The 26914-nt window shown below is 45.4% G+C and overlaps 1 protein-coding gene across 5 annotated transcripts in view; it reads left to right on the top strand.

Annotated features, from left to right (window-relative positions):
• septin9b (septin 9b) overlaps positions 1 to 26914 on the top strand; it is a 298107-nt gene that overhangs the window by 221548 nt on the left and 49645 nt on the right. For 4 of the 5 annotated variants that reach the window (XM_055654240.1, XM_055654242.1, XM_055654241.1 and 1 more), the window contains 2 exons: positions 12781 to 12972; positions 25111 to 25236. In XM_055654240.1, coding sequence (XP_055510215.1) covers positions 12781 to 12972; positions 25111 to 25236 — 318 coding nt within the window. The remainder of the gene's footprint in view (positions 1 to 12780; positions 12973 to 25110; positions 25237 to 26914) is intronic. The other variant, XM_055654243.1, reaches the window with a different exon arrangement.

The raw sequence follows: 26914 nt of genomic DNA, 5'->3' as shown, positions 1-26914 counted from the left end.
TGCCGCTGGCATGAGGATTTTATGGTATATTGAGACTAAGGCAAATGGTGCAGTGAGATGTCATTGAATACGTTAGATTCTAACTGTTACTGTTAGAAGACCAAAATTATAATCAGCAACCGAGGATATTTCTTCAGATGCTAGTGCCAACTTCATTCATGGCATGTTCCCCACCTTCTACCCAGATAAGTGGTGGGTCTATGGAATGAGCTGCCAAAAGAGATATACTTGAGGCAGGTGCTATAACAGCATTTACAAGACATTTGGAGAGGTACACAGATGGGAAAGGTTTAGAAGGATGTGGACTAAATGCTGGCAAGTGGGACTACCGTATCTGGGGGCGTCTTGGTCAGCATGGACAAGTTGTGCTGAAGGGCCTGTTTTCCTGCTGCATTCATTTATTGTACCATGACTCTAAATCCATCCCTCCACCCTGACATCTCACTCCTCTCCCTATCTGACAACCTTTTGTCTCCTTGTCACCTTTGTCATTTACTCCACCCATCTGCCAATCAACCCCCCCCCCCCGCCCTTAACCTGTATCCACCTATCACTTACCCATCTCTGTGCTGGCCATGCTCATCTCTCCCAGCCTTCTCCCCCCTACTACAATCAGTCTGAAGAAGCATCTCGACCTGAAACATCACCTGTCCATTCCCTCCGCAGATGCCGTCTGTGATCCAGAGATTGGGGTTCCTAAGCCAGGCAGGCAGGCACTTCCTAGTGTGTATGAAGGAACTGCAGATGCTGGTTTAAACCAAAGATAGACACAAAAAGCTGGAGTAACTCAGCGGGACAGGCAGCATCTCTGGAGAGAAGGAATGGGTGACATTTCGGGTCGAGACCATTCTTCAGACTTCCTAGTGTTAGTTAACAAATACTGTTATAGTCAGAGGTGGAGCGGGATCGTAGAGCTGCGGTAGTTGTTCTTACAATGCCAGACACACGGGTTCAACTCTGACTATGGGCGCTGTCTGTACGGAGTTTGTACATTCTCCTTGTGATCGCGTGGGTTTTCTCCGGGTGCTCCGGTTTCCTCCCACATTCCATAAAACATAGATTGCCATTTGTAAAATGTCCCTAGTGTGTAGGCTAGTGCTGGTGAATGGAGATCGCTGGTCGGCGTGGGCTGATGGGCCTGTTTCTACGCTGTATCTCTAAAGTCTAAAGGTTACATCCTTAAACTGAGGCCCAGTCTCTTCACAAAATATTGTAAAATATCTCCTGGAATGGTGAGGATGGAAGGATCATGTTCTCGGGATAACACAACCAACATCCCTTTAAACAAGCACATTTTCCAACTAATGCTAGTTTTTTAGACCATAATGCAAACACTTATTACTGTGTTTGCTGCTTTTCACGTTATAGGAGCAGAATTAGGCCCATCAAGTCTACTCCACCATTCAATCATGGCTGATCTATCACTCCCTCTCAAACATATTCTCCTGCCTTCTCCCCATAACCCCTGACACTACTAATCAAGAATCTGTCAATCACTGCCTTAAAAATATCTATTGACTTGGCCTCCACAGCCGTCATTGCAAATGAATTCCACAGATTCACTACCCTCTGACTAAAGAAATTCCTCTTCTCATTAATGAAGGTATGTCATTTTATCTGAGGCTATGGTCTCTGTTTCTGGACTCTCCCACTAGTGGAAACATCCTCTCCACATGCACTCTATCCAGGCCTTTCACTATTCGGTAAGTTTCAATGAGGTTCCCCCTCATCCCAGTAAACTCCAGCGAGGACTGGCCCAGTGCCGTAATGCACTCACCATCACACATAAGCTTTTCACTGTACCTCGGCACACGTGACCATAAACTAGACTCAACTCGTATCTGAACCTAGGAATTCCTGGGAACATTCTCTTAAACCTTCTCTCGGACCCTCTCCAAGATTTTGGTTGTAAAATATTTAAGCTGACCAAAGGAGATGGTGAAATAAAATGTTGCAGAGTGTACAGTAGTTATTTCAAAGTTGTTCAAACTGACCCTTCCAATATTCTTCACTGGCATCTGGAACTAATTTATACCCGAATGGAGACTATTAGCACTGCAGTAATTTGGGCAGTTGTGGTTGTCAACTGTTCCATGCAAATTATTAAGTAGTTAGATGTCAGATAGAAATCTGTACAGTCCCATCAAATGGGGATCGGATGGCATAGTGCTGGATGTGTTGGTGCTGGATTACTTATGAAATTAATTTAACTCTGGTATTTTTTTTAAAAAGACACAGAGTGCTGGAGTAATCAGCGGATGAGGTAGCATCTCTGAAGAACATGGATAGGCCACAAAGTTCTGAAGGGACACAGCGGGTTAAACAGAACGGGTATAACACTGGCTAACATGTGTCTGCCACCATTCCGGGGTGAGGTCATGTTCCAGGCACCCACGACTCTCTGTATTAAGAACTTGTATTTATTGTACACTTGCATGCACATTCTACAATTTTGAAACATCAGCAAATTTGACTGGGACTTGTAACCATGAATTGCCTTTGTAACCTCAGCCTTGCCATGACCTAATCCCATATAATGCAATTTTTGTTGGGGGGGGGGAAATAAATTTTTAACGATTTCCTCTCGAACATCCACACCCATTCCCATGCTTTCCATTGAAACCTCCACAATCAACACAGAATCTATAACAGTTAGGGAACAGGAACAGGCCCTTCAGCCCACAATGTCCATGCTCATCAGGGTGCCAAGTTAAACTAATCTCTGCCTGCGTGAGATCCATATCTCTACATTTCCCGTATATTCACCTAAAAATTAATATTCTATAAATCTGAAGCATATGGAAGACTAGGCTGGACAGGGGCTGGTATTCCTATATAATGTGCATGCCTGCCCCTAGCAGCAGAAGGAGATTTGGCACCTCCAGTGTAGGGTGTAGATCAGAAGTTGGTTTTGGATATTAAAAGTGGGGCGTAACACTGTCGCAGTGGTAGAGTTCCTGTCTTGCAGCGCCTGTGATCCGGGTTTAATCCTGACTACAGGCACTGTCTGTACGGAGTTTGTACGTTCTCCCTGTGACTGCGTGAGTTGTCTCCGATGCTCCGGTTTCCTCCCACACTCCAAAGACATCCAGGTTTGTAGGTTAATTGCCTTCAGTAAAAAATTGTAACTTGTCCCTCGTGTGTAGGATAGTGCGAGTGTACGGGGTGATTGCTGGTCGGCCTGGACTTGGTGGGCCGAATGGCCAGTTTCCGTGCTGTATCTTGAAAGTCTAAAGAATTGAGCAGAATTAAGACATCCTCCATCATGCCATAACTAATATGCCAAAACTAATGCTTCACTATGCAGACTGACTCTCAGTCTAAAGAAGGGTCTCGACCTGAAACGTCGCCCATTCCTTCTCTCCAGAGATGCTGCCTGTCCCGCTGAGTTACTCCAGCATTTTGAGTCTGTCTAAAGCTTCCCTATGCCAGCTGATGTTCATGGTCATGTTGACCAAGACAGATAAATTTGGCAAACAAATGTGGCTGTCAAAGTTGGTTTACAGCTGAATATCATAATCATACTCTTGCATTGTTGGTGCATGTACTGTACAAGCTTATTCCTTTGTCCATCGTGACATTTATGCACCAAGCTTGTGAGCTCGACATATAATGACCATCACCGTGTTGAGTGCAATCATAAGAGCTGAGAATCCACACGCGATTTTAATTTCATGGCCATAATAATGAGCTATTCATATTTTCTGCGATGTTGTGCAACGTGACGTGCGTTGGAGAGCAGACACAGACTCGGGCTTGTTGCTTTCTTCAAAGCAACCTTCTGATCATGGTCATATGGGAACAAAATCCTACAGAAATGAAGCCCCAAGCTAATAGACAAGCTTCTGTTGCAGTCACCTCTATCACTTTTGCAGTCAAGATGTACTTACAATAGAACTATGAAATTCATACTTGTATCATCATCAAAGGCCTATTATGAGAACACTGTCCTCATGGATAACATAATAAACAATTAATACATTAAAAATCCAAATATTGGTGCAATAAACCTAGTCCTTCATGAAACCTAGATATTTCATAATTAATTAGACTGATCTGTAGGCTGTTGGGAAGAAGTTGTTCCTGAATGTGGAGGTCACTGTTTGAAGTCTCCTGCACCTTCTTCTCACTGGCAGGAGTGAAATGAGAGTGTGGTCAGGGTGATGTGGGTCCTTGATGATCCTGGCTGCCTTTTTGAGGCTGCCACTCCTGTAGATCCCTTTGATGGTGGGGAAGGCAGTACCCATGATGGACCGGGCAGTGTTCACCATCTCATTTGTTCCTGGGCGTTTGGGTTTCTGAACCAGGCAGGATGCAACCAGTTGATATATGCTCTCTACACCTGTAGCTGTCAAGAGAGTGTTCATCTATATCCTGCTTCAGTGAAGTCTATTATTCTTGCACTACAATTGTTGCACGATTGTCCTTGTGCATGGTGTGATTTTATTGAATTGTATGCAAAGCTAAGCTTTTCACTGTATCTCGGTACATGTGACAAAGTACCATTCAAAGGATGAAAACTTCACAGTTAATGAAAATCCTAAGTTGTAGGTGCTGGAAATCTGCAATGAAAACGGGCGTAGCACAATGACACAGCTAATAGAGCTGCTGCCTCATAGCGCCAGAGACACCGGTTCAATCCTGACCCCGGCATTGTTCTATCTGGGACATCTATCTATCTATCTATCTATCTATCTATCTATCTATCTATCTATCTATCTATCTATCTCCTTTGGTTCGTTGCTACGCCAACACCAGAAGCAAAAACGCCAAGATTTTTTCCATTTCGGTAGAGATTTCACTTTTCATTCCAAGTATCCACTCCTGATTACATTTTGTCCTGTTTATGTACACGTTTTTAATAAAATCCTTCTCCCCCTCCATTCACTCATTTTGTCGCCTCCTGCTGGCCAGCGACCATAACGGCTGCTGGCGCCCGCCTCTCGCCTCAAAGACGCCATTTAAAAACAGCTGCACTGCTGAATACTGGAATCTTATGTTTGGGAACGGCTTCAGTAGGACGACCACGTCTCCCGTGGGGGCTACGGGTAGGGAACGGGTGCGTTGGGGGAGCAGACCCAATGGGTCTGCACTTGGTCTAGTATGACAATAAAACACTCTTGACTATTTTCCATGTGACTTCATGGGTTTCCTCCAGGTGTTCCAGTTTCCTCTCAAATCCCAAAGACGTGTGGGTTTGTAGGTTAATTGGCCTCTGTAAATGGCCCCCGAGTGTAGGGAGTGGATGCGAAAGTGGGATAACACAGAACACGTGTGATCGATGGTGAGTGTGGACTTGATGGGCTGAAGGGCCTGTATCTCTAAACTAAATTGGAGAGAATATAGAAACAAATAACTGCAGATGATGCTGGTTTATACCAAAGATAAACATATCCCTGGGCGGGTGCTCAGGGCATGTGTTGGACTACTATCCCTGGTCTTCACTGACATTTTCAATCTGTCACTGGCCCAGTGTGTCGTCTCCACTTGCCTCAAGACATCAACCATTGTGCCAGTGCCCAAACAATCAGCTACAGGGAGTCTCAACGACTTCCGAATAGTGGCACTCACCCTGTCATTGCAAAGTGCTTTGAGCGGCTGATCTTGGCTCACCTCAAAGCCTGCCTCCCCCCCCCCACACTGGATCCCCATCAGTTTGCCTACCGGACCATCAGGTCTACAGAGGACGCCATATCGGCGGCCCTACACTCTGCCCTGACCCACCTGGACAGCAATAACACCCACATCAGGATGCTGTTCATCGATTTCAGCTCCGCTTTTAACACCGTCATCCCCGCTAGCTTGATCACCAAACTCAGCGGACTTGGCATCTCCACCTCCCTCTGCAACTGGACACTGGATTTCCTCACCAACAGACCGCAGTCTGTTAGGGTCAACAACCTCACCTCCTCCACTATAACACTGAACACCGGCGTGCTACAGGGATGTGTGCTCAGCCCTCTCCTTTACTCCCTCTTCACCCATGACTGCATCCCTAAGAATGGCTCCAACGCCATCATTAAATTTGCCGACGACACCACGGTGGTGGGACTGATCAGTGACAACGACGAGTCAGCCTACAGGGATGTGGTCCAGCACCTGGCAGCTTGGTGTGCCAACAATAACCTCGTCCTCAACTTCAAGAAGATGAAGGAAATTATTGTTGACTTCAGGAAGAACAGAGGGGGCTAGCAAAATTGGGAGAATTCAACATTGGAGGAACAGCACCTCATATTCCGCCTGGGTTGCTTGCGTCTGGATGGCATGAATGTTGAATTCTCCCAATTTTGCTAGCCCTTGCTGTCTCCTCCCCTTCCTTTACCCTCGAGCTGTCTCCTCCCATCCCCCTGCCCCCGGGCTCCTCCTCCTCCCTTTTTCCTTCCTTCTCCCCCCCCCCCCTTCCATCAGTCTGAAGAAGGGTTTCGGCCCGAAACGTCGCCTATTTCCTTCGCTCCATAGATGCTGCTGCACCCGCTGAGTTTCTCCAGCAATTTTGTGTACCTTCCAGCATCTGCAGTTCCTTGTATAGCCCTTCGATGATTACAGAATGCGCTGCTGTTGCCAATGTATAAATATATGAGGTTTGAGGATTAGGGAATATCTAACACTTGGCAAAGCAAAATGTTGTCGTGAATCACCCTGTTTGTGCACCTTTTCTGGGCGGTTCGTACCTTGGCCATCCTGAAATTTGTTCTGAACTGCTTCAATGGCACATTCCCCTGATTGATGATTTATATTGTAAAGTGGGCAATGATTACCCCTGCATTAATGTCCCTTTTGTTCATTCTTTGGAAAAACACACATGACTTGGAATGAGTGGGTGTGACTTTTATTTTGCAAAAGTTCAAGATTCTAACTAGTAGGTTTTGGTAAGTATGAGCATACGTATTATCAGTAAGTTGGTAGTTTATATATATATATATATATATATTTACACGTACCAAACGGCATAGTTATGCAGTGGTCGAGTTGCTGCCTTACAGCGCAGGAGACCGGGTTTGACCCTGAGTCATGGTGCTGTCTGGATGGAGTTTGTACATTGTCCTTGTGCCTGTGACGGTTTTCTCCGGGCGCTCTACTTTGCTCCCACATCACAAAGAAGTGCAGGTTTGTAGGTTAATTTGCTTCACAAAAATTGTAAAATTGACCCAAGAGTGTAGGATAGTGCAAGTGTACAGGGTGGTCGCTGGTCGGTGCAGAGGGACCTCTTTTTCCGATTTTAGGGAACCTTTAACCCCAACCCTCCCTCCTTCCCCTCCCATGCTCTTCCCCCTTTACCCTGTGCCCCACCTGAACGTCCACTTATTTCTCCCCCTCCCCTCCCACACCCCCTCCACACAGATTCCTTCCTGTTATTTCACAATTTGCAACTCTTCAATCCATTGTCTCAGACTATTGCTTCATCTCTCCCCCCCCCCCTCCCCAAAACAGTCTTCAAAAGGGTCCTGACCTGAAACGTCACCCATCCCTGTTCTCCAGAGATGCTGCATGACCCGTAGTTATTCCAGCGCATTGTGTCTTCATATCTATTAGCTGATTGATTTGATGGATACATCGAGTGTGCAACAAGTGTGAGGGGGTTGTGTGCTGTGTGCTGATGCTGGGGCATGTGGTCGAGAATGTTATCAGTTGATTATCATGTGGTTGGATTTTGTAAATATTCCTGAGAAGTAGCCTTTTTGAATTTAAAATCAGTATTTTAATGAATGCAGGCTAACTGCAAGATATGGTACTGTAACATTTGGACTTCACCGCATTAACGCAGGGTATTGTACCAAGCTGTGCCAAGGCTGCTGGAGGTACTCAGCAGGCCAGACAGCATCTGTGCAGGAAAATTGTTACCTCCCCTCACCTCCACTCCACCAGTGTGAAGATGGACCCCAACCCTCCACAGATGCCGCCTGACACATTGAGTTCCTCCAGCACTTTTTTGCTCAGGATTCCAGGATCTGCATTCCTTTTGTCACTTAGACTCTCAGTCGGAAGTAAGGTCTCGACCTGAAACGTCGCCTATTCCTTTTCTCCAGAGATGCTGCCTGACCCGCTGAGTTACTCCAGCACTTTGTGTCTATCTTGTGTTTCTATGCTAAGATATTGTATTGGATTTGCATTTTATTTTTTTTTTTAAATGGTATATTTAAATTATCCATATAATCTTTGATAGCAATTTTATCATTGCCTTCTCAGAGCTTGGTTGTGGCAAGTTTTTTAAGCAGAGGTGGTGGTGGGTGCCTGAAATGCCTGCCAGGGGTGGTGGTGGTGTCAGAGGCCTTTGGAAAGGCTCACAGTCATACAGCATGGAAACAGGCCCTTCGGCCCAACTTGCCCACACCGGCCAACATGTCCCAGCTACACTTGTCCCACCTGCCTGCATTTGGCCCATATCCCTCTAAACCTGTCCTATCCATGTACCTGTCCAATTCTTTCTTAAACGTTGCGATATCATGGAATCTGGAGGGAATGGGCAGGTGACGTTTCGGGACGGGACCCTTCCTCAGACTGGAAAAGAGAGAGGGGCAATAATAGTGATCGGAGAATAGATGAGAGGGAATTGGGTGACAGATGAGTATCGTAAGTGACAAAGGCTGGAGGTGAAACAGACGAAGGGGTGTCAGATAAGGAGAGCAGTGAAATTTAAGGCCAGATATGGGTGGAAGGGGAAGGTGGGGGAAAGAGGGGTAGATGCTGCCTGACCTGCTGAGTTCCTGCAGCACACAGTGTTTTGCTCAAGATTGCAGCATCTGCAGTTCTTTGTGTCACTTGGACTGAAGAAAGGTCTCGACTCGAAACATCGCCTAACCCTTTTCACCAGAGATGCTGCCTGAACCGCTGAGTTACTCCAGCAATTTGTGTCTCTCTTCGGTGTAAACCAGAATCAGCAGTTGCTTCCTACACTCCATGTGTTAGTCAATGGGATTCAGCCCACTTTACCCCTTCCCCACCATTTTCATGCTTATTCATTATTTGCCCTGGGGTTACTTCTGTGTGCTGGATGTTTTTTGTAGAAAGATGTGGGGTGGGGAACAGTGGACTAAACTGCAGAGAGGCAATGTAGCACTGACGTGAGGATTGCTCTCTGGAACTTTTCTCCACTCGATTAAAGCTGATCCCAGCTCAGAAATTGTTGTGGCGAATGATTCAAGAGGAAACTATCCAGCAGGTTATTCTGTAAGGACTCAAAAATGCATGGTTGTGAGCATTTTATAAAATGTACAGAAAGCAGCTTCTGGAAATATCATCTCAGTTATTAACCATAAGTTGCCAGGACAGATCATAGTGTGAATGCAAAAACAAGCGTTACTGGCTAGTATAAAAGCAAGGGAGGTATTTTGTCCAATAATTAAGAGTTGGGCACATGGACCAATGTTTCTAATAAACACATATAAATGTGCAACTTGGAAGAGGACACATAGTGCTGGAGTAACTCAGTGGGTCAGGCAGCATCTCTGGAGGACATGGATATATGCGACCTTTTCTGCACGGGACTTTTCTTCAGACTCACCTATATATGTTCTCTGCAGATGCTGCCTGACCTGCTGAGTTACGCCAGCACTTTGTGTTGTGTTATGTATTGTACCTGACCCGGCTCCTGCTTTGTGGTTTCCCCTAACATTCCCCAGCCCCTTCTTCGAGTTGAATTAGAAGCCAACCCCTCAAGACTATGTATCATTGAGTTATAGAGCTGTACAGCACGGACCAAGCCCTTCAGCCCACTTTCTCCACATTGGGTTAGTCTAATTTGCCTGCTTCTGGCCCGTGGCCCTCTAAATTCCTCTTCCAATCCAAATGCCCTTTAATAAGATTGTGGCAGCTCTGATTGTTACCTCAGTGTCACAGACATAGAAACATAGAAATTAGGTGCGCCTAGCCCCATTATCATTGCTAGACGCACTGCTGGAGTAACTCAACCGGTCAGGCAGCGTCTCTGGAGAAAAAGGATTAGGTGGCGTTTCGGGTTGTGACCTGCTATGTCGCTAGCTCTCCCAGTGTATCTTTGCCACCATTAGTGATCAGAAATCTTTTTGCTTTAAAAAATTTAGGAAGATGAGTTCTTCTGAGAACGTCATGACAAAAGAATGCTCTTTGGAGATGTCTACAGTCATGGAATACAAAATAGATAGTTCTGCTGTAACACAACAGTTGCATTCCTGAGAAACCTCGGTATTATAGAAAAACCGCACTATAAACGTCATTATCTCACCACTCTCCGCATTCAAAAAAACTTGCCCTCCTTTCCAGCTTTTTTTTGCTTTCTGTACCAGTTTTCCCATTGAATTGATTAATCATGATTCTGACTGTGTGGCTCAGAAACAGCTCCTTAATCCAGTTAAGATGGCATGTCTTTGCGTGACCTGTTCATACAGATGCCCTGATGTGGACACCTGTGTTGAAATGGCTTTCTAATCTCATTTTGTGTCTGTGCAAAATCCCCACAGAAATGGAAAGTGTAATCAAATAGATGAGGCTGTTTGCTCACTGGCGACTGGGAAATCCCAGCCGTTGTATGTGATTTATCCGTTTTATTAAAGTATTTCCAACCCAATGATTCAATTTAAGATTGCACGGACTTGATGTGCAAAGGTTCTGATTCCTTCCAGTGCTTCTGTTCGTTCATTCCAGCAGGGATTTTTCAAATCACTGACCTCAAAGTAAAAATAGATAGATTTTGTTTTGATAATTTGCTTTATTTCAATATGGCATTAATTGATGTTGTAAAAAATCACAACATGGTCAAATGAGATATTTATCCCAGTAGACACACAAAAAACCGGAGTAACTCTGTGGGTCAGGCAGCATTTCTGGAGGAAAGGAATAGGTGACATTTCGGGTTGAGACTTCTTCAGAGTGAGAATCAGGGGAGAGGGAAACTAGAGATATGAATGGGTACAAATAAACAAATGAATGAAAGGTCTGCAAAAAGACAAATCAAAGCTAGCAATGATGATTGAGGAAAGGTGGATCCCACAATGGTCCATTGTTGGCTGTGGAGAAGGTGATAACGAATTCCCTCTGTGGCAGGGAATTTATGGAATTCCCTGCCACAGAGGGCAGTGGAGGCCAAGTCACTGGATGGATTTAAGAGAGAGTTAGATAGAGCTCTAGGCGCTAGTGGAGTCACGGGATATGGGGAGAAGGCAGGCATGGGTTATTGATAGGGGACGATCACAACGAATGGCGGTGCTGGCTCGAAGGGCTGAATGGCCTCATCCTGCACCTAGTTTCTATGTTTCTATGATACGAATAGTGGAACTAGGCAGAATGACAGTGAAACTAGTAGGAAGACTAGGGTGGGGGAGGGACGGAGAGAGAGAGGGGATGCAAAAGTTACTTGAATTTAAAGAAATCAATGAGAAGGGTCTCAACTATTCCTTTTCTCTAGAGATGCTGCCTGACCCACTGAATTACTCCAGCGTTTGTGTCTTATCTTCAATATTCATACCACTGGGTTGTAAGCTGCCCAGGGTGCTGTTCCTCCGATTTGCCGCGATGTAATTGTTCATGGTGGCAGTTTTTGGTTTAGTGAAAACCTTAAGGTGCGGGTATTTTGGGGGAGGGGGAAAAAAAAGCTTCTTATAAATAACTCTCAATCTTGAAATCCCTGCTTTGATCTTTATGCAAATGAGGTTCCTGTGAAATGTGCCGTCTGTTGAATTAACAAAGTGATAATTGACAAAGCATCAATACTACATTGAGGAAAAAATGAGCAAAATTGTTTCTGCATAGGCCTGTTTAAATACGTTGGCTTATTATCCATGCTGAGTACACAGGAAATGTTCTTATCTGTCACAGTTTGAAACTTTTGTAGTGTTTCTATATTTCTGTTTCTTTATAACATTAGTGTCTCGTCTGCGGTCGACACCATTTGTGAGTTTGCATTAGCTCTTTTCCACAACATCCTGTCGAGACTATTATCTGACCAAATTTGACTGCAATACCTACAACTGATGTCGTTGCTTCCGGCTCGAACTAGGTTTTTAAAGTTTGTGCATTGAAGCTGCCCCGTGTTAACATTGTGCTTGTGCCGGTGAATCGTGAATGTACGGTGGCACTGTGGTAGAGTCGCTGCCTTACAGCGCCAGAGACCCAGGTTCGATCCTGACTACGGGTGCTGTCTGTACAGAGTTTGTACGTTCTCCCTGTGACCTGCGTGGGTTTTCCCCGGGTGCTCCGGTTTCCTCCCACACCCCAAAGACATACAGGTTTGTAAGTTAATTGGCTTCCTAGCATGTAGGCTAGTGCTAGTGCATGGGATGATCGCTGGTTGGCATGGACTTGGACAGTTTGAGTTTAGTTCCTTGCCATGTGTACTGAGGTACAGTGAAAAACTTTTGTTGCGTGCTAACCAGTCAGCGGAAAGACAATACATGATTACAATCGAGCCATCCACAGTGTACAGATAGATACATGATCAAGGGAATAACATGAATAATGGTTAGTGCAAGATAAACCCAGTGAAGTCCTTTCAAAGATGGTCCATGGGTCTCCAATGAGATAGATAGTAGTTCAGGACTGCTCTCTAGCTGTTGGTAGGAAGGTCCAGTTGCCTGATAACATCGGGGAAGAAACTGTTCCTGAAGAGGTGAACCGAAGGGCCTGTTTTTGTTTTGTATTCCTAAACAAAACCAATATCATGTGAAGAATTTGAAGGACAATTTCATAATTGCTAGACAGTAACAGTACTGCTCTAACCTGCGACAAATTACCTAATATTTTTTTGCAGCAGTTGGGAATGATTGCAATTGTAATTTGAAAGGTTTTTTTTCTCTCGCTTCATGGCAGGTGCAGAAAATAACTCGACCAAAGCCAGCAGCAGCATGTCGGAACATGCCAGAGACGGAGGCATTAAGCAGCCCGTGCAGAATGAGAAGCCAGGCTCAGACCATTTTGGCTATGTGGGCATTGATTCCATTCTTGAACAGATGAGGAGGAAAGCTATGAAACAAGGATTTGAATTTAATGTAATGGTAGTAGGTAAGTCGCCGAGAAACAAATTAATCCAATCTTTTATTGGTTGGAATTTACAGGAATATATTGCCTCTTGTTTGAATGGGGACATGTGTGTTATGATTGTGTTTATAATTTGTTTGGTTGTTTTGTTGTTCCGCGAGCATTGCCACTTTCATTTCACTGCACATCTCGTATGTGTATGTAACAAATAAACTTGACTTGACTTGACTTGACATAAAGACCTGCAGATGGTGGAATCCTGAGCAAAACACAATTGGCTGGCGTAACTCAATGGGCTAGGCAGCATCTGTGGAGGAAATGGACAGGTAATGTTTGGTGGGATCCTTATGCCCCTGTCCCACTTGAGAAGCCTGAACGGAAACCTCTGGAGACTTTGTGCCCCACCCAAGGTTTCCGTGCGGTTCCCGGAGGTTTTTGCCAGTCTCCCTATCTGCTTCCACTACCTGCAACCACCTGCAACCACCTGCAACCTCCGGGAACCGCACGGAAACCTTGGGTGGGGCGCAAAGTCTCCAGAGGTTTCCGTTCAGGTTTCCTAAGTGGGACAGGGGCATGATTTGGCACAAGGTACTGAACCAAACTGAAGATGGCTCCCAACCTGAAACATTGCCTAATCATTTCCCTCCACAGATGCTGCCTGGCCTGCTGAGTTACTCCAGCCCTTTGTGTTTTGTTCAAGATTCCAGCATCTGCAAATCCTTGCGTCTACATTTTACTGCCCCGCTGCATAATCTCCTCAAACGATGCCTGCTTTGAAGTACTTCTTCCACTCTCTCCGACAGGAATTCTGTGAGACCCTCTCTTACGTGCTCCCGCTCTGTAATTCCTGCTCTTCAACCATTTTCTAACCTAGACTCCACTCTGAAGAAGAGTTGAGTTGCTCTAACACTTTGCGTTTATCTTTTGTTTCAATGTCGGGTATAGTCTTAGCTGGTTTTGTCTCTACAAGGTGCTCCACGTAAGTTCCAGGATCAGGCATTTGCGACGAGTGGCGTATAGCCACACGAGATTGAGAAATAACAGGGCGGCACAGCGGTGCAGCAGTAGAGTTGCTGCCTTACAGCACCAGAGACCCAGGTTCGATCCTGAGTACGGGTGCCACCACACGTCAAGATTTGAGGGCTAATTGGCTTTGGGGTACAATTGTAAAACGTCCCTAGTGTGTAGTATAGGACAAGTGTATGGGAATCGTTGGTCGGCACAGACTCGGTGGGCCGAAGGGCCTGTTTCTGCGCTCTACCTCTAATCTAAACAAAACAAAACTGAACAGATCTGCGATGCCATTGGGGCAGTACATTAGTGCAGCGGGTACAGCTGCTGCATAACAAGGGCCTGAGACCCGGATTCCATCCTGACCTCGGGTGCTGTATGTGTGGACTTTGCACCTTCTCCCTGGGACCCCCATGAGTTTCCTCCGGGCACTCCAGTTTCCACCCACATCCCAAAGAATATGCCGGCTCATTGGCCTCTCTACATTGCCCCCTAGTGTGTAGGGAGTGGATGCAAAAAGCGGGAGAACATAGAACGGTTGTGAAGGGGCCATCCATGATCAGTGTGGGCCCATTGGTGAGGTGGGCCTGTTTTACAGATACAGCATGGAAACAGGCCCTTCAGTCCACCGAGTCCACTCCAACCAGTGATCACCCCGTACACTAGAAACATAGAAATTAGGTGCAGGAGTAGGCCATTCGGCCCTTCGAGCCTGCACCGCCATTTAATATGATCATGGCTGATCATCCAACTCAGTATCCCGTACCTGCCTTCTCTCCATACCCCCTGATCCCCTTAGCCACAAGGGCCACATCTAACTCCCTCTTAAATATAGCCAATGAACTGGCCTCAACTATCCTCTGTGCCAGACAGTTCTAGAGATTCACCACTCTCTGTGTGAAAAAAGTTCTTCTCATCTCGGTTTTAAAGGATTTCCCCCTTATCCTTCAGCTGTGACCCCTTGTCCTGGACTTCCCCAACATCGGGAACAATCTTCCTGCATCTAGCCTGCCCAACCCCTTAAGAATTTTGTAAGTTTCTATAAGATCCCCCCTCAATCTCCTAAATTCTAGCGAGTACAAGCCTAGTCTATCCGGTCTTTCTTCATAAGACAGTCCTGACATCCCAGGAATCAGTCTGGTGAACCTTCTCTGTACTCCGTCTACGGCAAGAATGTCCCTCCTCAGACTAGCACCATCCTACTCACTAGGGACAATTTACGGAAGCCAATTAACCTACAAACATCTTTGGAATGTGGGTGAAAACCGAAGCACCCGGAGTAAACCCACGTAGGTCACAGGGAGAACGTACAAACTCCGTACAGACAGCACCCATAGTCAGGGTCGAACCCAGGTCTGTAGCGGCTCTACCACTGCGACACAATGCCGCCCAATCTTTCAATCCATCAAACCAATTGCACATGAGAAAAAAGTGATCAGTTTGAGATATCTAATTATCACGTTCAGCGGTTGTAAAACTCTACAGGGTGACGCAGTGGGGCAGCTACAGCCTTCCAGCGCTAGTTACCTCTATGCGAGGAGGGACATTCTTGCCGTAGAGGGAGTACAGGGAAGGTTCACCAGACTGATTCCTGGGATGTCAGGACTTTCATATGAAGAAAGACCGGATAGACTCGGCTTGTACTCGCTAGAATTTAGAAGATTGAGGGGGGGGATCTTATAGAAACTTACAAAATTCTTAAGGGGTTGGACAGGCTAGATGCAGGAAGATTGTTCCCGATGTTAGAGAAGTCCAGAACAAGGGGTCACAGTTTAAGGATAAGGGGGAAATCTTTTAGGACTGAGATGAGAAAACCATTTTTCACACAGAGAGTGGTGAATCTGTGGAATTCTCTGCCACAGAATGTAGTTGAGGCCAGTTCATTGGCTATATTTAAGAGGGAGTTAGATGTGGCCCTTGTGGCTAAAGGGATCAGGGGGTATAGAGAGAAAGCAGGTACAGGATACTGAGTTGGATGATCAGCCATGATCATATTGAATAAATGTATCTTATCTTATCTTATCTTAAGAATGGTGGTGCAGGCTCGAAGGGCCGAATGGCCTACTCCTGCGCCTATTTTCTATGTTTCTATCTGGGTTCAATTCTGACCTCTGGCACTGTCTGTGAAGTTTGCAAGTTCACTCTGTGACCACATGGTTTCATGGGTCCTTCCAGTTCCTCCCACATCCTAATGACATGCAGACTAGGGCGGCACAATGGTGCAGCGGTAGAGTTGCTGCCTTACAGCGCCAGGGACCCAGGTCCAATTCTGACTGCAGGTGCCCTCTGTGTGGAGTTTGTACGTTCTCCCTGTCAACGTGTGGGTTTCCTCCGGGTGCTCCGGAATCATCCCACATCCCTTAAAGATAACTAAAAAAAACCAAGGAAGACGGACTGTTTATTGGCAACGAGAAACCTTCCTGATAACTTTGGTCTTACAACTGGTAAAGAGAATCGATACTAATATGTTATATAATAATGACGGCAGCTCACATTTCGTTTGGGCAGCTTACCACCCAGTGGTATTAATATAGATTTCTCTAAATAACATTAATAATCCTTGCATCCCCGACTCTGCCCGTCCCCTCTGCCACCCTAGTCGTCGTGCTAGTTTCACTGTTGTCCTGTTGAGTTTCCACTGTTTGTGTCACTCATTATTACCATTGTGGGCTCCACCTTTCCTTGATCATCGTTGCTGGATTTGATTTGTCCTTGTGCAGGCCTTTCATTCATTTGTTCTATGCACCTTTTTCCATATTTCCCGTTTCCCTCTCCCCTAACCCTCGGTCTAAAGAAGGGTCTTGACGCGAAACGGCGCCTATTCCTTTTCTCCGGAGATGCTGCCAGACCCGTCGAGTTACTCCAGCTTTCTGTGTCCATCTTAGCCGTACTAATTTATGCACATCTGCATGAAGAGATACTGCAGGCTCTGGACTGAATCCAATCCTGTGTAATTAGTAGGCCTTGGACTGATGCCAGGGAGCTGAAAGGATTACAGTACCTTCCATGCTACATATGAGGCAACAAATATTCACGCAACCTTTCCACATAATTACCCCAAATTGTATCTCTAGAATGTACAATTTCCATACGCAAGGAACGGATGCCGTCCCCAAAGATTGCAGCGACCATTTATCCTTCACAGATCAAACACTTCTCATTCTCAATGTGATTTTTATTTTTATTTTACTGATGCATTTCAGCATTGCAGTGCCTAAAGAATAGTGTTAATGATTTGGGCTGTATTCAAGAAGCTCTTTTGATAGATATCCAGAATCGGATGACAACTCTTGAATATAATTTATTATAACTATTACTGCTTGAAGTCAAGGTGCTGCATTCCTAATCCTGATAGAATGAGTCATATAATCTTTCCCAGCCAAAGTGTTTAGTTCTTTCAGTTGATGTCTTGCCTTTTATGGTGACCTGTAGAATATTGCAAGGAGTGCTTCGAAATGTGGAACTGACCCAAAAGTTAATCGGCTGCCTTCTGGGGCACTCTTTCCTTGCAGGTTTCATATCTTGAGCTGCAGTGGTTTTAAAATAGTCTGGTATTGTTGATGATGATGATGGTAATATAGCTGTAGTCGCTGCAGAGTCAGGTGGACTGCAGAATATTGTTTGATTGCTTTGTTCGAATCTATGACTGTTTTGGAATGCACGGTTTCATTTTTAATGCCAAACTCTCTTGTATATGCCAGTTAGGTGCTGGAGTGTACAGAATCATCAGAGGAAAGGATCGGGTAGACGCGATGAGTCTCTGGCCCAGAGTAGGGGAATCGAGAACCAGAGGGCAAAGGTTTAAGGTGGGGGGGCCGGATATATTTAGTTTAGAGATACAGCGCTGAAACAGGCCCTTCGGCTCACCGGGCCCGCGCCGACCGCAATCCCCGCATATTAACACTATCCTACCCCCACTAGGGACAATTTTTACATTTACCAAGCCAGTTAACCTACAAACCTGTACGTCATTGGAGTGTGGGAGGAAACCGAAGATCTCAAAGAAAACCCACACAGTTCACGGGGAGAACGTACAAACTCCGTATAGACAGCACCCATAGTCGGGCTCGAACCCGGGTCTACCGGCGCTACATTCGCTGTAAGGCAGCAACATTACCGCTGTGCCACCGTGCCGCCCTATAGGAGCCCGAGGGGTAACTTTTTCACACAAAGGCTGGTGGGTATATGGATTGAGCTGCCGCAGGAGGTAGTTGAGGCAGGTACAATCCCAACGTTCATGAAACATTTAGACAGGTACATGGATAGGACAGGTTTAGAGGGATATGGGCCAATAGCAGGCAGGCGGGGTCTAGTGTTGATGGGACATGTTGGTCGGTGAGCACATGTTGGACCGAAGAGACTGTTTCCACGCTGTATGACTGTGACTCCGAGTGAGAAAACATGAAGATTGGAACATTTGGGTCTGTATTTTCTCGACAGGTTCAGAGCTTATTTGAATCTGTCTGAACGGAGTTTGCACGTTCTCCCTGTGACCGCATGGGTTTTCTCCGGGTGCCCCGGTTTCCTCCCACAATCCAAAGACTTGCAGATCTATAGGTGAATTGGCTTCGTAATTTCTCCCTAGTCTGGAGGATAGAACTAGTGTATGGGGATTGCTGGGCCATACGGACTTGGTGGACTGAAAGGCCTTTCACACGCTGTATCTCCAAACTAAATTAAACTAACGATTCTGAAGGGGTATGATGCAGATTTGAAACTATATTCTCAGGAGTCAAGAATGTTTAATTGTCATATTTACCTACAATGGAACAATTAAATTCTTTCTAGCAGCAGCTTAACAGGCCTGGATACACAGATAATATATATATATATTTTAATTCAATAATGTGGCGGCTCCCAAGGGTCGTGCCATCATAGTGTCGAGCCCCTCGGCACGGGAGTGGTTCAGTCCGGAGGCGGCCCTTAGCCAGAGGGTTTAAAGGCAGGGGTTTGGGTGCCATCTTCCTCTCGTTTGGTCTTCCCTACAACTGGGAGGAACATAATAAAAGGTGCCTCTCAAAACACTGGACTTCGTGCTTCCTTTTGAGACCCACGCACTACATTGGTGACCCCGACGTGACCACGCACTACAGTAAATTAATAAACACAATACGTGCAAAAACCTGAAGTCCTGAGTACCACCAGACAAGTTCACAAGTTGTAGAATTAGGCCAATCGGCCCATCTAGTCACCTCCGCCATTCAATCATGGCTGATCACTGTCTCCTAATCCCATTTTCCTGCCTTCTCCCCATATCCCTTGACACCCATTCTAATCAAGAATTTGTCTCTCAGCCTTAAAAATACCCACTGACAGTCCATAGACATTCAAAGATACTGAGGTTAATGTACAATGTGTAGTGTTCAAAAGCCTGATGGTTGTTGGGAAAAGGCTTTTTTTGAACCTGGCAGTCACAGTTTACAAGTTTCTGTTCCCTCTACCTGATGGTAGGAGTGAGATGAGAGCATGACCCAGGCAGTGCGGGTCCTTGATGCCTCCTGTAGATCCCTGTGGGTCCTTGATGCCTCCTGTAGATCCCTTCGACAGTGGGGAGGGCACAATACTTGTGATGAACCGAGCAGTCAGTGTCTGCTACTCTCAGCAATCTCCTTCGTTGATAAGTGATAGGAGCAGAATTAGGCCATTCAGCCCATCAAGTCTACTCCACCATTCAATCATGGCTGATCAATCTCTCCCTCTCAACCCCATTCTCCTGCCTTATCCCCTTAACACCTGACACCCGTACTAATCAAGAATCTATCTACCTCTGCCCTAAAAATATCCATTGACTTGGCCTCTACAGACTTCTGTGGCAATCAAGTTGCCCAATCAGTCATTATACTCTCTACTGTACATATATAGAAGTTTAATATGTAGGAAGGAACTACAGATGTTGGTTTAAACCGAAGAGATACAAAATGCTGGAGTAACTCAGCGGGACAGGCAGCATCTCTGGAGAGAAGGAATGGGTGACGTTTTGGGTCGAGATCCTTCTTCAGACTAATGTCAGGGGAGAGGGAGATACTTAGATAAGGAAGTGTAAGGTGTGAAAACAGGACAGAGGGAATGGAGATCAAGGAAAATGTAGACTGGATCATTGTTAGCTGGGAGAAGGCAACAACTAAGTAAACAGAGATAAAATGTAGTCAGGGACAGTAAGACTGGTCAGAGAAGGGGGAGGGAGGGAGAAAGAGAGTGAAAGCAAGGGTTATTTGAAGTTAGAGAAGTCAATGTTCATACCGTTAGAGTGTAAGCTGCCTTAGCGAAATATGAGGTGCTGTTCCTCCAATTTGCACTGGGCCTCTATAGGTTTAATAGATCAGCATACCAAATCTCCTCAATCTTCTGGGGAAGTAGAGGGGTCCACAAGCTTTCTCTGTGATTATATCTCATTGATACAATCAAATGTGCTGGGCCCAGGACAGAACTGTGAGATATGCATGCCTAGGAATTATAGCTGTTGACTCCCTGCATGCCGTCCCAATGACATAGACATGTTTGTGTTCCTTGGCTTTCCCCACTGAAGTCAAGATAGGGCTTCGACTTTTATAAAATGAACACAATCTATATAAAGGACATTGAACATCTTGCAGCCATGGCTAACTATGAAAGCTGTGATATTTATAATTGTTTGGGTTACACTGACAGCCAGCTGTAGTGACTGTGTCAGCATAATCTCTCATTCTTGTACACTGCAGTGGGGGACATACAGGGCTGAGATGCCAGTGCTCAGACTAGATCTGAGGCATGGCTCTATTCATTTAAATGGGTTGAGTGATCTTAATTAAAAAGAGTCCATCTTCTCTGCTTGTTTTTTTATCTTTCTTTGCCCGTTAATATAATATTTAAGCTAATAATCATCAAAGGGTAATGGGAGAATTGGGTTTAGAGGGAAAAATAGATCAGCCACGATTGAATGGTGTGGAATCTAGACTTTAGAGAAACAGCGCGGAAACGGGTATTTCTGCCCACCGAGTCCGCACCGACTAGTGATCACCCCGTACACTAACGCTATCCCTGTCTCCCCCAATATTAATTTGTTGTAGTATCATAAATATACAATATAGAGCTGGTTTATATTACAAACAACCAAGTTTATATTATAAACACCGGCTAATACAAACCTAACCTTATTTGATTGTCGGTACACAAAAAAGCTGGAGAAACTCAGCGGGTGCCGCAGCATCTATGGAGCGAAGGAAATAGGCAACGTTATAATCATATAACCATATAACGCTTACAGCACGGCTGCAACCTGCTGATCTCTCCAGCTACAAGTCCATGATTTTCCGAACAAAGTTTTCTTTTTTTTTTTTTTTTTTTTTTTGCACTACGGTACCAAACCCTCCATTCCCTTCTCATTTTTTATGCCGCTATCCAATTTTTTTTTTTAAAAAAAGGTGATACCAAAGTAAAGAACCTGCCTCCACCACTTCCACTGGGAGCTCATTCCACAGAAAGCCACCACTCTCTGCGTAAAGTAAATAAAGTTCCCCCTCATATTACCCCTAAACTTCTGTCCCTTAATTCTGAAGTCATGTCCTCTTGTTTGATGCCTTCCCTATTGGATCAAAGGAAGAAAAGCTTGTCCAGCATCAAATATCGTGTCTATCCCTCTCATCATTTTAAAGACCACTGGATCAGATTGGGACCCCTTTAGCTTCTGCGCTCTCAAAAGAGAATGCAGACCTAACTTATTCAACTTATCTGATGTCAACCTATCTCACTGGCCCGAAACGGCCCGAAACAATTTGCCTATTTCCCCTGGAGGCTCCAAAGCCGTGCTGCAGCACCCGCAAATAGACTCCAGCTTTCTTGTGTGCCTTTTTATTTAAACAGCATCTGCTGTGATCCTTCTTAAAAAACTGATTTGACTGCACTCTACCAATGATATATCACTCAGTTACAATCTTTTTAGACTTTAGATGATATTGTGCGGAAACAGAAGCCCTTCGGGTGGTGCGAGGTCGCGCACCGACCAGGTGATGACCCCCGTACGCTAGCAATATCCTACACGCTAGGGGCAATTTACTTTATTTGTGGTTTCTCCAAGTATACTATAGCAAATAAATCTTAAACGCAAACTGCTCGTTAAATTTAAGAAAAACGTTGAGGTAAGCATTTTTAAGAAGGATCATAATGTTTTAGTATTTATATTGAATGGCATGATACTTCCCCTTTGATATATATCAAATTTTAACCTTGTAAACAGAACACTAAGTGCTGGAGTAACTCAGCACTCCAGCATTTTGTGATTCCATTCTTGAGCAGGTAAGGAGGGAAGCTATGAAATGAGGAGCATTGATATTACATAGTTCCAGGTACAAGTTACCAACAGACAGCAGTTTTTCTTCAAGTCTATAGCAAATAATCCCAAACTGCTCGTTTTTAAGAAAAACGTTGATTGCATTTTTACAGAGGATCATAATTTTTTCAGAAGTTTATATTAGATGCATGAAAACCCCCTTTGTACACAAAATTCAACTGGTAGAAACTCAGCGGGTGCAGCAGCATCCAGCATTTTGAAGGAATTCTAGGCAGGTTTCGGGGAAGCTATGAAAGGAATTTGCCGATTTCCTTCGCTCCATAGATGCTGCTGCACCCGCTGAGTTTCTCCAGCAATTTTGTGTACCTACAGAACTAATTTGTTGTCAGGAAGCCCGTCTTTTGAATGGAGACACACTGATCTAGAGACGCTGGAATCCTAAGCAAAACACAACGTGCTGGAAGAACTCAGTCGGTTAGGCAGCATCCATGGAGGTGACGTTTTAGGTCTGGCCCTTCTTTAGACTGGGTGTTGGGTACTGGGCCAGTCTGAAGAAGGATGCAAACCCAAAACACCACCTAACCATTCCTTCCACAGATGCTGCCTGACCCACTAAGTTACTCCAGCACTCTGTCTTGAAGAAGAACAATGTCTGTTCAAGGATACAACGGGGATAACTAAAATAATCAGACAATTCATCTTGGGAAAGAAAGAAGGTTTGCTAACCTTAATTTGGTCTTTCTGTATCTTTTGGACACACTAATGAAAGAGTCTTTGCTGCTCTGTAAGGGAAGCTAATACTAAACAGCACACAGCCTGATGCTGATAACCACAGTGAGACAGTGACCAATTACTGACATGTTAGTGTGGTTATGGGCATCAATAGTGGGTAAACAAGGGAAGCATTGTATTTTCAACATTGCAAAAAATCTCTGTTTGAGCTGCTGCCTCACGGTGGCAAAAACCCAGCTTCGATCCTGACGTCAGGTGCCATCTATGTGGAGTTTGCACGTTCTCCCTGTGACCACTTGGGTTCCCTCTGGGTACTCCCATTTCATCCCACGTTCCAAAGACGTGCAGGATCGTAGGCTAATTGGCCTCGAGTGTGTGGGGAGTGGATGACACAGTGAGATAACAGAACTAGTCTGATTGATGGCCGGCGTGGACTCAGTGGGTCGGTAGGCCTGTTTTTATGCTGTGTCCCTAAACAACAACTAAGAAGTCAAATAGAGCCGGCATTTGAAATCCTGGAAACGGGCGCAGTTGAGCTGATGTAACATTTGGTTTAGAAACAAGGAATTGCAGATGCTGGTTTATAACAAAGATAGACACACATTTGCTGGAGTAACTCAGCATGTCAGGCATCACCTCTGGAGAAGGAGGATGGCGACATTTAGGGTCAGGTCTGAAGAAGGGTCACAACCCAAAACGTCACCCATCCTTTTTTTCTGCAGAGGCATCCTGACCCGCTGAGTTACTCCAGCACTTTATATCCATCTTTAACATTTGGTTTTGTTTGGCAGTGAAATCTCAACAGAGATGATGTGCTCAGGTCTACACGTTTAAACTCATCACCTTGAAACTTTGTGAAAGAACACTTTAATAAAACTATTTACTTCGCTATGTGGAACTCTGAAGTGGAGATGGACTATTTTGTTTTTAAGTATTCGCAGTCCTGTGGTAAAAATAATTTCAAAGGGTGCAATGTTTTTTCTCAGGCAATGATACATGCAAAGGATTGTGACTCATGCTCCATTTGAATGTGGCCTGTGGGAGGAAGGTTCCTGTTGCTCGGAAAGTGCATTTCTCTATTAGTGTTTGTTGTTTTGTGATTCCGCCTGGATCGTAAGTTGGCTCAAGCAATTTAACACATGAGGGGCATTTATCATTACATGGAATTTGTGTTTTCCACTTAGAATTCCATGTAGTTTAGACAGGGCAGCACAGTTGGTAGAGCTGCTGCCTCACAGCACCAGAGACTCTGGTTCGATCCTGACCTCGGGTACTGTCTGTGTGGAGTTTGCACGTTCTCCCTGTGACTGCATGGGTTTCCTCCCACATCCCAAACACGTGTGGGGTTGTAGGTTAATCAGCCCTTTGTAAATTGCCCCTGGTGTGTAGGGAGTGGATGAGCAAGTGGGATAACATAGAACTAGTGTGAACAAGTTAGCATGGACGCGGTCCGTTTCCATACTGTGTCGTTCAATCAATCAAAAATGGAGTGAGTACAGAGAAGGTTCACCAGACTGATTCCTGGGATGTCAGGGCTTTCATATGAAGAAAGACCGGATAGACTCGGTTTGTACTCGCTAGAATTTAGAAGATTGAGGGGGGATCTTATAGAAACTTACAAAATTCTTAAGGGGTTGGACAGGCTAGATGCAGGAAGATTGTTCCCGATGTTGGGGAAGTCCAGAACAAGGGGCCATAGTTTAAGGATAAGGGGGAAATCTTTTAGAACCGAGATGAGGGAAACTTTTTTCACACAGTGTGGGGAATCTCTGGAATTCTCTGCCGCAGAAGGTAGTTGAGGCCAGTTCATTGGCTATATTTAAGAGGGAGTTAGATGTGGCCCTTGTGGCTAAAGGGATCAGGGGGTATGGAGAGAAGGCAGGAACAGGATACTGAGTTGGATGATCAGCCATGATCATATTGAATGGCGGTGCAGGCTCGAAGGGCCGAATGGCCTACTCCTGCACCTAATTTCTAAGTTTCTATGTTTCTATAATGTGGGAATTAATTAACCCTATTTTCCTTCTGGACTATTAAAATGGGGCATGTACAGAGGTTCAGTAGATAACTGCAACACAATGCTCATGATATATTTTGCTCCTATGTAGGTTTGTGAATGTGATTTTACTATGTCATATTTCTTCCTTCCTTAGGTCAAAGCAGTCTGGGAAAGTCCACATTAATAAACACTCTATTCAAGTCCAAAGTCAGCCGGAAATCTGTCGAAGGGAAAGAAGAAAAGATCCCACAAACAGTTGAAATGAAGTCAATCAGTCACGGTAATTTCATCTCGGTGACTAATTTGCCCAAGTACTTGTTTAGTGGTACAATAATAATAATAATAATAAATTTTATTTATGGGCGCCTTTCAAGAGTCTCAAGGACACCTTACAAAAATTTAGCAGGTAGAGGAAAAACATGTAAGGGGAATGAAATAAATAGTAGAGACATGACTAGTACACAAAGTAAAGACAGAATTCAATACAAAACACAATATGAGGCAATTAATGCACAGATGAAAAGGGAGGGGGACGTGGGGCTAAGGATAGGCAGAGGTGAAGAGATGGGTCTTGAGGCGGGACTGGAAGATGGTGAGGGACACGGAATTGCGGATCAGTTGGGGGAGGGAGTTCCAGAGCCTGGGAGCTGCCCTGGAGAAGGCTCTGTCCCCAAAACTGCGGAGGTTGGACTTGTGGATGGAGAGGAGACCGGCTGATGTGGATCTGAGGGACCATGAGGGTTGGTAGGGGGAAAGGAGGTCAGTGAGATATGGGGGGGGTCAGATGGTGGAGGGCTTTGTAGGTGAGGATCAGGATTTTGTAGTTGATCCGGTGGGAGATGGGAAGCCAGTGAAGTTGTTTGAGGACTGGAGTGATGTGATGCCAGGATTTGGTGTGGGTGATGAGTCGGGCGGCTGCGTTCTGGACCAGTTGGAGTCGGTTGATGTAGGTGGAGCTGATGCCAAGGAGAAGTGAGTTGCAACTCAGCAAGACTATCCCCGTATAAATACAATCACCCTGGTAGCCACATGCGAGATGCCATTTGACAGTCCCAGCTGCAGTGGCCACAAAGGCCCGTTGAAGCCGCGCCATGATCACATTGAATGGTGGTGCTGGCTCGAAGGGCTTACTCCTGCACCTATTGTCTATTGTCTATTGCCAAGGACAAGAAGGCTCTGCAGAGAGTAGTGCGTTCGGCCGAACGCACTATGGGAACTTCACTCGCCCCCCTGCAGGAACTATACAACAGGAGGTGCAACTCCAGAGCAAACAAAATCATGAGAGACCCCTTCCACCGCTGCAACAGACTGTTCCAGCTGCTACGGTCAGGCAAACGCCTCCGTTGCCATGCGGTGAGAACGGAGAGGTTGAGAAGGAGTTTCTTCCCAGAGGCAATTCGGACTGTAAACGCCTATCTCACCAGGGACTAACTCTGCAGAACGTTTTTCCTTCCATTATTTATTATGTAAAAGAATATGTGTGTTATGATTGTGTTTATAATTTGTTTGGTTGTTTTGTTGTTTGTCTTTTGCACAAAAGTCCGCGAGCATTGCCACTTTCATTTCACTGCACATCTCGTATGTGTATGTGACAAATAAACTTGACTTGACTTGACTTGACTTGACTGTTGCCTCCACTTCGGTTGCCCTGCGATCCAGTGTCCCTCTCCTCACACGGACATCTTCAGCCCGTGTTCCCCAGGCAACGCCTTGCGCAGCCGACCTTGAGGGCGAAGAATGTAAGATCCCCTCGGCTCCTCTCACCGGGCCCCTTGGGCAGTGTCTGCTGCCGACACCATCTCCCTCCACCTTCTCTCCCATTCCTGCTCCATGGGGAGAGCATAAATATTTTAAACGGGGAGGTCCTCCGACGTCAGCCCGTGACGGACAAACTTACCGGAGTGTCTCGGCCCAATGCTCACCGGAGTGTCCAAGGAAACTTTAGCAATTCTTTGCCC

Source organism: Leucoraja erinacea, chromosome 23 (assembly GCF_028641065.1).
Source record: "Leucoraja erinacea ecotype New England chromosome 23, Leri_hhj_1, whole genome shotgun sequence".
NCBI lineage: Eukaryota > Metazoa > Chordata > Chondrichthyes > Rajiformes > Rajidae > Leucoraja > Leucoraja erinaceus.
Note: the sequence above shows the minus strand (reverse complement) of the source record. Positions and strands in the feature narration are given on the sequence as shown.